The 12509-nt window shown below is 40.4% G+C and overlaps 1 protein-coding gene across 1 annotated transcript in view; it reads right to left on the bottom strand.

The window, feature by feature from the left end:
• Positions 1-12509, bottom strand: part of COL4A4 (collagen type IV alpha 4 chain) — a 143303-nt gene that overhangs the window by 24279 nt on the left and 106515 nt on the right. The window contains exons 32-33 of the mRNA XM_042783095.1: positions 6425-6532; positions 5739-5846 (exon numbers count right to left, since the gene is read on the bottom strand). Of these exons, the coding sequence (XP_042639029.1) occupies positions 5739-5846; positions 6425-6532 (216 nt within the window). The remainder of the gene's footprint in view (positions 1-5738; positions 5847-6424; positions 6533-12509) is intronic.

The raw sequence follows: 12509 nt of genomic DNA, 5'->3' as shown, positions 1-12509 counted from the left end.
AAACCCACCAGCCACTAGGAAGGAAGGTTGGGCAATCTACTTCTGTAGTGATACTGCCTCGGAAACCCAAGGAGGGGTCGCTATGAGTCGGGTCCGACTCAATGGCACATAACAACAACAACAACAATTGCATGTATGCCAGTGCCCTTCCAATGCTGTACAGTGGTCACATCTTTAGGTGACTATCTCTCCCATTCAAGGAGTAAGTCAAATGAGTGCAATACAGAGTATTATTATTAGTTTTTCTAAGCCACAACTTAGCATATTTCCTGATATAGAGTAGTTGTTCAGTAAATGTTTGTTGAATGAGTGAGTGATTGAATGAATGAATGAATGAGAAATTATGGAACAAAGAGGAAGAGGAACTGAATGGTTGGAGAGGAAGAGCTATAATGAAGAGTAGATTAAAATTTATTTTTGCATGTCACGTCTTTCTTTGAGAGATTAAAAGAAGAATACAATTCAGGGACATTACGCATTTGTGTATAATAATTCAAAAGCTAATTATTATCTATTCATTAAAGTAGTCCTCCATGAACTTACTAGATGGTGAGACGTTGCTTTCTTTCTACTTATCATGACCACTTGAAGCAGATAATTGTTATTCTCTTTTTTAAATCTAAACTTCAGATTGGATCTAGTGGGCCATATTCTCTTGCACCTAAAAAAATGGGAATGCACCCTTATTTTCTATCAAGCCCTTATTTCCTAACCACTCTTAATAGCTCTGGCTTAGTTCAGATTTTCCAAGTCACTTTCCTAGTTATGTGCCAGCATTTCAAGTCTGCACCAAAGAAACACACAGACTTTCTTCATCTGCCAAATTTGGATATTTATTGTAATCTATCTGAAATGATAATACATTTTTTTGAGAACATTTTGCTATTCCACTGTGTTTATCCCCTGCTTTAGCCACCAAGATTGATGGTTGGCAGAGCTGGCTCTGGGTGGAATGTCGCAGCTCCTGCCAACTCTCCATTGTCACATCAACACATCCAGATCCTGCATTGTCACAGCCACAGTTCTTTGCCGTTGTTGAACTGGCTGACCCTTATCTGACCCAATGTTATCTTCCTAAATTGAATGCAGCTCTATCTGGGTAGGGTTTTCAGGGTAGTTTTCTCTTTTTACTTAAAGCTTTTTTTTTTTTTTTTTTAATCAACCCCACCTCTAAATCTGAAACTTATTTGTGACAAAATATATACAGTCCAGATGCATAGCAATTATTCACCTCTCTGGTCATCCTCCTGCTTAATAACCACTGTTTAAGGCTGCATCTCACTTCATTCACAGGTGGGGGGCTCTCTTTCTTGTCAATGAATATGTCTCCACCTTCATCGTTACTGTGGTTTCCATCTGTGTTAGGCAGCTGGCTATTTGTTACTGGGTCTCACTCTGACATTATCTTTTATCCTAAAGTCTGAGAATTCTACTCTGTACCCTGGGAGCCTTTATACAGGCTTTGTGCTTTTTAATAGGACCAGTCCGTTTGCCCTAACTTTCCAAATCTTAGCACTGAAAGTCCTATCTTGAGGCATCTCCCAGGCCAAGGCAAACCAAACAGTTGGTCACCCTAACAGCTGATGGGAAAGTATACATGACTACAGCAAAGAAGATTCTTAAATAAACTTAAATAATAATAATAATTCAGCAAATACAAGTGCCTTCTAAGGAAGGAGTTCCTGGGTGGTGGAAACAGTAAATGTACTCAGCTACTAACTGAAAGGTTGCAAGTTCTAGTCCTCCCAGAGGCTCCTTGGAAGAAGAGGTTAGCAATCTACTTCCAAAATATCAGCCACTGAAAACTCTATGGAACACAGTTCTACTCTGACACACAAGGGGTCGCCACCATGAGTTGGAGTCAACATGAGGGCAACTGTTGGCTGCTAACCAAAAGGTCGGTGGTTTGAACCCAACAGCTGCTCTGCAGAAGAAAGACGAGCCCATAAATATTTATAGCCTTGGGAACCCAATGGGGGATGCTATGAGTCTGAATCAACTCAAAAGCAGTGAGTTTGGTTTTTGAATTCAAAGGGAATGCATAGAGTATACGACATGGTCTTCAGATGCACAGAGCTTCAGTCCCAAACATAACAAGTAACAAGTGTGATGAGACAATGAAGTGCAACACAAAACATCCTGACTAGACAGAGCAAAGGGCAATAGTATTAAATGTGTACGAGGTGGTATGAGGTGGGGCGGGAGAGGTATGATCTACCCGTACAAACAGGGGAGAACATTTCCATGATTTTCATAGCTCATTCATTTTGTAATGAAATGTTTACCTGCCACCAGACAAAATAACCCAACATAACCACATTCTTTATAGGAGCCTGGTGGTGCAAGGGGTTACATGCCACTAACTGAGTGGCTCTGTGGGAGAAAGACCTGGTGATCTGCTCCCATAAACCCAATGGGGCAGTTCTACCCTGTGACAGGGATCGTAAAAGAGTTGGAATCAACTCGACAGCCCATAACAACACCACATTCTTCACAGGTGTTGCCATGCCACGGGTATTGTCCTTGGGTTTCCATTATTCCTGTCTTACAGGAACACCCAAAGAGGTGTTGAGTATTTTCCTTTTAAAGGGCATATATACTTGAAACTTCAAATCTAGGAATTAGCCATTTTCAGCATATGTTTAAGTTAAAGTTTAAATCTGGCTGAACACAAGCAGGACTCAAAATCCATATGGTTTGTTCTAGCAAAGCAAACAACTCGGAGTTCAGCAGCTGCTTTAGTCAAACAAGATCATCAGTCCCCTTGACTTATTTAGAACATACTTCAAATATTTAGTTTCTCAGTTCAAAGTGTTTCTGCTGGAGTGGGATTCATTTTTCTATCAGCATAATATATTGCAATGATGAATGTATATTGTAGATGTTTAAATTTTTAGGAATGCATTGTTTGGATTAAAGACGGGTGGGTGGTCCCATGGGCTCCAAGTAAAAGTGTCACCACATGGACAGGAAGCATGCCAGCAGAATCAGGACACTCGTAGGTAAGTGTGGGGATGTATTTGTTTCCTTATCTTCTCTTCTTACCAAACTCACTGTTTCAAGGCACAGAATTATGATGTGTGTAGAGGTTCCTTTTTGAGTAATTATTAGATCAAGTTCATTAGCTGTTAGTTTTATAATGTGTCATATTGAAGTATGTAATAAATGCTAATTATTTCAAGGGAAGGACAAATTGACAAAAGCAACAAGAGCCAGTGTCATTTTTCTAAAATTGGAGTATTTGGTTATGGCACCAAGACACATGAAAATCCTTGCTATTTTGTGAAACTGAGTGTCCAGGAAGACAGTGGGAGTGATGAACAATGTAACAATGACAAATGTTTTCTCTTGTTCTTTTCTAATTTTCTCTACCAGACACTCAAATAAATGTCAAAAAAAAAAAAAAATCCTTCCAGCATGACAGGGTTGTCAAGAGCCAGGAAATGGCCACTTCACCAGAGAAAGTTTTAAAATAACAAAATTACCATTTTGTTTGAAACTCCAAATGCATCACAAATCACTGGATTTCACATTCTTAAAAATGTCATTGAAGATGGAAAAGAACAGATTATCTTTTGATGGAAAAATATCCTGTTCTTTAGCTGTACAGAAATCCTGAAGTGTACCAACCCCTCAAAACAAAGGGGGGTCCCTTGGTGCAGCACTGCACTAGGCAATACCTACTTCTGGAAAACTAGAATCATTTGAAAGCTGCATGGTGAGTGAAGAGGTGAAGGTGTGGAAAATATTATTTGGATTTTCCAAACAAATAAAAAGTTTGAACCCAGAAGGAGTTTCCAACTCTTTTGAAAGGAGGTACTTTTCATTTTACTTAGTATTTGTGTGAATTGAAAATGAGAAGGGACCAAAGAGGAGCTAGAGGCTTGGTTAGAGAAATCTACTAAGTAAGGCTTAAAACCATCAACTGTTGATTGAGGTGACGCTTAGCCTCAAAGCTCCTAGCTCAGTGGCTCCTTCTTTCATTTGTCCATCTATTCATTCACTTTATTCATACAATCAACCAACTCACATATTGGGTATCTACTGAGTTGCCAAGAATATAAAAATAATCCTTTTTTTTTTTTTTTCCAAACCTGTATTCTACTTGGTGAGTGTTATGAATTGAACTGTGTTCCCCCCACAATATGTGTCAATTGCTAGGGCATGATTCTCAGTATCATGTAATTAACCTCCATTTTGTGATCTAATGCAATTATTTCATGTGTTGGAAATCCTAACCTCTATGACAATAATGAGACAGGATTAAAGGTAGCCTTCCTTGTGAGGAGTGGCTGGTGGGTTTGAACCACCAGCCTTCTGGTTAGCAGTCAAGTGCCTTAGGCACTATGCTACCAGAGCTCCTTATGTTAATGAGGCAGGATCCAAACTACAAGATTAGGTTGCATCTTGAGGCAATCTCTTCTGAGATATAAAAGAGATTAAATAAGCAAGCTGAGATCAGAAACACCTGACCTCTGACTACCACCAAGAAAGAAGAGCTAAGCATGTCCTTTGTACATGGAGTCCCTGTGTTGAGAACCGCCTAGACCCAGGGGAAGATTGATGCCAAGACACATGGAGATCTCCAAGGGATGCTGGGCCCACAGATACTGAGAACAGATAAGAACCTTCTCCCAGGCTGACACAGAGAGAAGCCATTTCCTGGAGCTGGTGCCCTGAATTTGGACTTGTAGCCTCTTAACTGTAAGAGAATAAATTTCTGTTCATTAAAGCCATCCACTTGTGGTATAAGTGTTATATGAGAAGTATATACAAAGCACCATGGGAAAAAAAAAAAAAAAGCTTTCTCTACAATATTGTGATGGTGAGAAGAAAATGGACTAAAGAGTAAATACCATTAATGAGGGGGAGGGCATGAAGATGTGTTAATAACAAATTATATTATATTCAGACTTACATTATAACTTGACTCCAAACCAAAATCACTGCCATAGAGTTGATTCCAACTCATAGCAACCCCCACTGGGTTTCCAAGGCTGTAAATCTTTAAGGGAGTAGATCACCTCATCTTCCTCATCTTCTACCAGCAGAGCAGCTGGAGGGTTTGAACCACTGACCTTCTGATTAGGAGCCAAATGCCTTACCCACTACACCACCAGAGCTTTAGGTATATTATATCCCATCTATTCTCGACGGCACATAACAACAACAACAACAACAACAACATTACTATCTTAAAGATCAAAAAAGTCAGCCAGGAAAAAAAAAATTTCTTTATCTAACAAAGAAAATAAATACCAGTTATTTTATTCTCATAGCACCTTCTTTTCTCTTCCTCTCACCACAATTAGTAAATATTTTTATTTATAGATACATTTTTAATTTCTCTCTCTTACTAAACTGTGAGCTTCATGAAGGCAGGAGCCATGCCTATGCTCTTCAAAACAGTGTACTCAGCATCTAACACAGAAGCTAGGCCATAATAGAAGCTCAACTATCTGTGGGAAGGATAAGTAAATAACCCCGAGCATCATGGAACACTTGGAAACAGTATCCTCAGAGATGAGACAGCAACATCATCATTGTGGATACTCCATGGTAGAAGGCAGGCCAACACTGTCTGAAGTCCTAGGTAAGAAGCAGAGCATGCCTATGGCATCCATGGGAAAGAGTGTCATGGCCAAAAGTAATGTCACCTGTGGCTACAGCAAAGGCACAACAGATCTGCCCTCATTGGGCTGGATCTTTCAGATGGCTTCGGATGCCCTTTGACTTACCTTTTATTCCTGGAGGACCTGGTATCCCTGGATGCCCCATGAGGCCGCTTGGTCCACGGTCCCCTGTTTCTCCTGGATGTCCCCTCATCCCAGGCACCCCTTGATCACCTGAAGATGACAGGGTGTTTTTCAGACCCCCAGTTGATATGAGTTACATTAACTGAGAAAACAGTTGTGCTCTTAATATGAGGGTAACTGGGAACATTGTTTTACTATCTTTTCTTCCTAGATCTGTGACCTTGGAGAGAAAAAGGCACTTAACTTTAGGAGGAGAAAACGTACTTCTTAATGACTCAAGTTGCCAATTCTGGCCTTAAACGTTCCCTTTATTCTGAATGGGCAGTAAGAAGATTCATTACACTACTATGCCATGCATACGGTATATGCCTCATGTCTAAAAGAGAAAAGAAAACCCAACACACAGGATGGCAAGTGAAAGGGAGAGGGCTAGAATGCCATGTTAGATGTTTCACAGGTGTTTTCTTGGTTCACACCTAGGCCAATCTTAGTGAGATGGGACTATCTTCATTTCACGTGTGAGGAGAAGGTAAGTTTACATGACCTGTCCAAAATCACAGTCTAAGAAATGAGGGAATCCAAGGCCGTCTAAAGAAATGCTGCCTCTTTCCAGAACACGAAGAGATCCACATGTACCCAGGCAATTTCCACACTATATTTCAAAGTACCTGGAAACCCTGGTGGTCCAGAGGAGCCTGGCAGTCCTGGCCTTCCAGGTGGTCCATGGGGCCCGTGAACACCAGGCAAGCCCTGCTCACCAGGGACTCCGAAATGCCCTAAAGAAAGAAGGATCAATTGTCTGAGTCGTGTTTGAGTTGGTGAACCAATGAAACTGTTAACTTCAGCCCACACTGTTCTTTTTTTTTTTCCTTACTTTTTTGTATTTTAGTTTTTAAATAACAGTAAGGAACAATGGGAAAGAGAACACCTACAATCCCACTATCTTAACAGAATTTTCCATACATATCATACAGTACCATTACCATGGAGTTGATTCCAACTCATGAAGACACCATGTGTGTCAGAGAACCATGGTCTGCAGGTCTTTGAATGCCCAGGCCTTTCTTCTGGTCCATACACACATATGCAAACAGTATCCAGTTTTATATTCTGATTTTATAATTAGCATAGTGTCATGAGTAATTTTCCAAGTGTGCCAGAGTTTTCCTAATTATCATTTTTAAATGACTGACAGCTTATTGAGTTAACCTTAATTAAAGTAATTTTCTCCAATTATTAGCCATTTATTTCTAACTCTTTACTATTATTCATAATAATCTTTATACACCTTTAATTTTTTTCTCCTAATAAATTATTTCCTGAGGAAAAATTCCTAGGAGTAGAATTTCTAGGTAAAAGAGTATGATATTTTGGTTCTTTTTTTATACATTTTAAAATGCTGAAGTAAATCTCAGACATCATAGAATTCTATCCATAAATATTTTAGGAGGTATGTCTGAAAAATAAGAATATTTTCCTACATTGCTGTGGTAGTTAAGTTGGTGTGCCAACTTGGCTGGGCCTGGTTGAGCGGCTGGGCAGCTGGATGTAGTATTCCCCATGATGAGACTGGTAATCAACTCCATGGTGGAATCTACTGGGAGCAGCTGAGTAGCTGCCTTAGGGATGTGGTCCGCTTCCTGTATATAAGCAGAAGCTTTGGGAAATGGTCTATAGTTTATGGCATGCTTGAACCCTACATGTAGCCATGTCATTATTCAGCCAGCCTGCCACACTCTGCCGACCTTCAGACTTTCAATGGACTTGAATTCATGGCCTGCCGTGTGGTTTGGTAACATTGGGACTATGCCTTTTTACTTGTCAACCTTAGGCTTGTCAGCCTCAGCACCCAGCGACTGTCTGAGTGAAGAAAAGCCTTTAGCTCCAGTGGGCCGGGAGCAGGAGACAGAGCTGGACCCCAAGGTTGAGGGGCTTTCACCCAGCCCCTAGAGCCTGGCACTTTGAACTGGGACTTAAAGCCTCCAAACTGTAAGAGAATAAACTCCTGTTTGTTAAAGCCATCCCATTTGTGGTATATTCTTGCCAGAGTGGTACTGGTAACCAGAACATTTTCCAAATAACATTATCACAGCCAACAGAATTAATTAAAATCTCTTAATATCATCTAATACTCAGTCCACATTCAAATGTCTCCGATTGTTCTCCCAATGTTCCTCACAGAAATGTTGGTCCATAGTGAGTTCCGTTCTAGAACCACACATTGCATCTGCTGATGGTTGTTGTTGTTGGGTGTTATCAAGTCAGTTCTGACTCATAGCGACCCTATGTACAATAGAACAAAACACTGCCTGATCCTGTGTCAGCCTCACAATTGCTGCTATGCTTGAGCACACTGCTGCAGCCACTGTGTTAATCCATCTCATTGTGGGTCTTCCTGTTTGTTGTGGATACTCCACCTTACGAGATCTTTCTCCTGTGGAGCCACTGGATGGATTCAAACTGACAGCCTTTCAGTTGGCAGCCCAGCTAGCTTACCACTGCTCCACTGGGCTCCTGCATCTGGTGATACAGCCCTTAATTTTCAAAAAATCTAAAACAGTCTCTTTCTCTTGGCATTAACTTGGCAAAATGAACAGCTCAGTTGTTCTTTAGTCATCTAGAATGGTTCTTGGCAGGATTTTGGTTCTTGACTATTTGCTCAATGTTTGCTGTAGAAACTCAAAGCCTCAGACACAACCCACTCAGGATTCCATGATCATAACTTTCAAGAACATCCTGTGTTCTCACTGATGACGTTTTAGTTTGTTGGCTTGTTTTCTTGCTATCAGAAAGGATAAAATGATATTTCAAGCATACTTCAAATTCCACTTCTCTGATTACTAGAGAGGATGACTATTTTCCCCATGTGTTCACTTACCACTGATGATTTTAATACTATTCATTTATATAGGATAAATCTATAGTTAGTACTGAAAATGACTGGTTGAATCTGCAAATAAAATACATATCACTGCTTCTGATAAGGATAATGGAAAAACCTGGAAATGGGGAATGGTGGCAGTTGAACAACATGCTAAACATATTTAACATCACTGAACTATACATGTGAAGAATGTTGAAATGACCAGTTTTGTTACATATATACCACAATAAAACATATGGATCTATTATAAACCAAAGGGGAGTACATTCATTATCATAATACACATGAAATGAGCTCATGTTAATCCCTACGTGTTTCTTGATCTAATTTAACAATCATGAGCTTCACTGTGTGTTATCTTAGTGTCACCTTATTTATCCTGAAAACATTCCTGCATAAAGGTAGGAAAGACAGTATAATTTTCATCTCCAAATGAAATAAACAAAAGCAAAGCATTAAAATGCTTGACTACTACAATAAAAAGGAAAAAAAAAAAAAATTAAAAAGTTGTTAAAGGACTTGAATAGATATTTCTTCAAAGAAGATATACAAATAGCCAATAACCAGATGAAAAGATGCTCAATATTATTAGCTATTAATTAAATACAAATAAAAACCACAATAAGATACTTCTTTGTGGCCTCAAAGATAGTTGGTGACACAGTGGCTAAGCTGGTGACACAGCTGCTAATTGAAGGGTGAGAGGTTTGAACCCACCAGCTGCTCTATGAGAGAAAGATGTGGCAGTCTGCTTCCATAATGATTACAGCCTTGGAAACCCTGTGAGGCAGTTCTACTCTGTCCTATAGGGTTGCTATGAGTTGGGATTGCCTTGATGACACACAACAAGATGGCTATTTTCAGAAAATAGTAAGAGTTGGCAAGGACGTGGAGAACCCTCATCCAGTGCTGTTGGAAATGTGAAATAACAGGTACACTCACCTTAGAAAATAATTTGGCCATTCCTCAAAATATTAAACATAGAATTAACATATCACCCAACAATTCCACTTCTGAGTGTATATCCAAAAAGAATCGAAAGTAGAGTCTCAAACAAATACTTATATACTAATGTTCACCAGAAAGATGTTTACTTGTGTTTTATTGACTCTGCAAAAGCACTCAACTATGTGGATTATAACAAACTATGGCTAACATTCAGAAGAATGGAAATTTCAGAACACTTAATGGTGCTCATGAGGAACTTGTACACAGACCAGGAGGCTGCTGTTCAAACAGAACAAGAGGATACTGCATGGTTTAAAATCAGGAAGGGTGTGCGTCAGGGCTGTATCCTTTCACCATACTTATTCAATCTGTATGCTGAGCAAATAATCCAAGAAGCTGGACTATATGAAGAAAAGCGTGGCATCAGGGTTGGAGGAAGACTCATTCACATCTGCGATAGGCAGATGACACAACCTTGCTTGCTGAAAGTGAAGATGACCTGAAGCACTTACTGATGAAGATTAAAGATTACAGTCAGCAGTATGCATTACACCTCAACATGAAGAAAACGAAAGCCCTCACAACTGGACCAACAAGTGGCATCACGATAAATGGAGAAAAGATTAAAGTTGTCAAAGATTTCATTTTACTTGAACACGCAATCAACACCCATGAAATCAGCAGTCAAGAAATCAAATGTTGTATTACACTGTGCAAATCTGCTACAAAAGACCTCTTTAAATGTTGAAGAGCAAAGATGTCACTTTGGGGACTAAGGTGCGCCTCCCCCAAGCCATGGTGTTTTCAGTCACCTCATATTCATGTGAAAGCTGCACAATGACTAAGAGAGATGGAAGCAGAGCTGACACTTCTGAGTTGTGGTGTTGGCAGAGAATACTGAATATGCCATGGACCACCAGAAGAACGAACAGATCTGTCCTGGAAGATGTGTAGCTAGAATGCTCCTTGGAAGCGAGAATGGCCACACTTCGTCTCACCTACTTTGGTCATGTTGTCAGAAGGGACCATTCCCTGGAGAAGGAAATCACACTTGGTAAAGTGAAGAAAGGTTGGGCAATCTACCTCCATAGCGACGCTGCCTCGGAAATCCAAGGAGGGGTCGCTATGAGTTGGGTCCGACTCAAAGGCACATAACAACAACAACAACAACAAAGTGTAGGTCAGTGAAAAAGGGGAAGGCCCTCAATGAGACTGACTGACACAGTAGCAGCAGCAACGGGCTCAAGTATAGTAGGAATTGTGAGGCTGGTGCACGACCAGGCAGCATTTTATTCTGTGTACACAGGGTCACCATGAGTGCAGCCAATTTGATGGCACCTGACAACAATAATGTCCACTGCTGTGGTTGTTGTTGTTAGGTGTTCACTGCAGCATTATTCGTAATAGGCAAAAGGTGAAAACAACCCAAGTATTCATCGTCTCAGTAACGGATAAAGAAAATGTGGTGTATATATACAGTGGAATATTATTCAGCCATAAAAGGACTGAAATTTTGACATATGCTGCAACATGGATGAACCTTGAAAACATTGTTGACACTGCTGTTAGGTGCTATTGAGTCAGTTCCGACTCATAGCTGTCCGAGGCACAACAGAACGAAACACTGCCTGGTCCTGCACCGTCCTCACAACCACTGCTATACTTGAGCCCACTGTCACAGCCACTGTGTCAATCCATCTTGCTGGGTTTTCACTTTTTCCCTGACACTCTGCTTTACCAGGCATGATGTCCTTCTCCAAGGACTGGTCCATCTTGATAACATGTCCAGAGCATGTAAGACAAATGTCATGGATTGAATTGGGTCTCCCAAAATATGTATCAACTTGACTGGGCCATGTTTCTCAGTGATTTGGCAGTTATGGAATGATTCTCCATGATGTGATCTGATGTGATAATCTGATCAGTTGTAAAAGGATCAGGGTCCTATGTAACACCCTTCATTGCATCACAGCCCTGATAAGGAGAGTTTCCTTACAGTATGGCCTGCAACACCTTTCATCTTACAAGAGATAAAAGGAGATAGAAGCAAGCAGAGAAGGGGGGCCAACTACCACCAAGAAAGAAGAGCTGGAAGTGAAGCACATCTTTGTACCCAGGGCCCCCCTGTGCTGAGATCTTCCTAGGACCAAGAGACACACAGAGAGAAAGCCTTCCTCTAGAGCTGGGACTACGAACTCAGGCCTATAGCCTCCTGAGTTGGAAGAGAATAAACTTCTGTTTGTTAAAGCCACCCACTCGTGGTATTTCTGTTACAGCAGCACTAGCGAACACAGACCACAAGGTCTCTCCAGCCTCCCTTCTAAGGAGCATCCTGGCTGTACTTCCCAGGCAGATTTGTTCATTCTTCTGGCAGTCTGTGGCATATCCAATAGTCTTTGCCAACACCATATTGAAAACATTATGCTAAATGAAATAAGCCAGACACTGAAAGAGAAATGCTGTATGATTCCACTTATCTGAAGTATCTAAAGGAGACAGATTCATAGAGACAGAATATAGTTTAGGGGTTACCAGGGACTGGGGAAGAGAGGAGAGTTGTTGCTAAATGGGTAGAGTGTTCTGTTTGGAGTGATGAAACATTTTTGGATGTAGGTGGTGGTGATGGCTGTACAACAGTGTGAATGTAATTAATGCAACTGCATCACATCCTTAAAAATGGTTGAAATGGCAAACTGTATAATACAGATATTTTACCACAACTAAAAAAAAGCGGGGTGAGGGGGCTTGCCTACTAAATTCTCCTCAGTTGTGTTAAGAACAAAATTCCAAGAAAATCTATACTCTATTTTCTCTCTGAATTCAGGGAGAAGATAGGGAGTGAAACTGAATCAATAGGACCATATATAATCTCTTAAAGCAAGTTGCAGATCTATGCCATGTCTTTAATACAAAAAAAAAAA

The sequence above is a fragment of the Orycteropus afer genome, unplaced genomic scaffold (genome assembly GCF_000298275.1).
Source record: "Orycteropus afer afer isolate SDZICR_OR568_19922 unplaced genomic scaffold, OryAfe1.0 scaffold00002, whole genome shotgun sequence".
Taxonomy (NCBI): domain Eukaryota; kingdom Metazoa; phylum Chordata; class Mammalia; order Tubulidentata; family Orycteropodidae; genus Orycteropus; species Orycteropus afer.
Note: the sequence above shows the minus strand (reverse complement) of the source record. Positions and strands in the feature narration are given on the sequence as shown.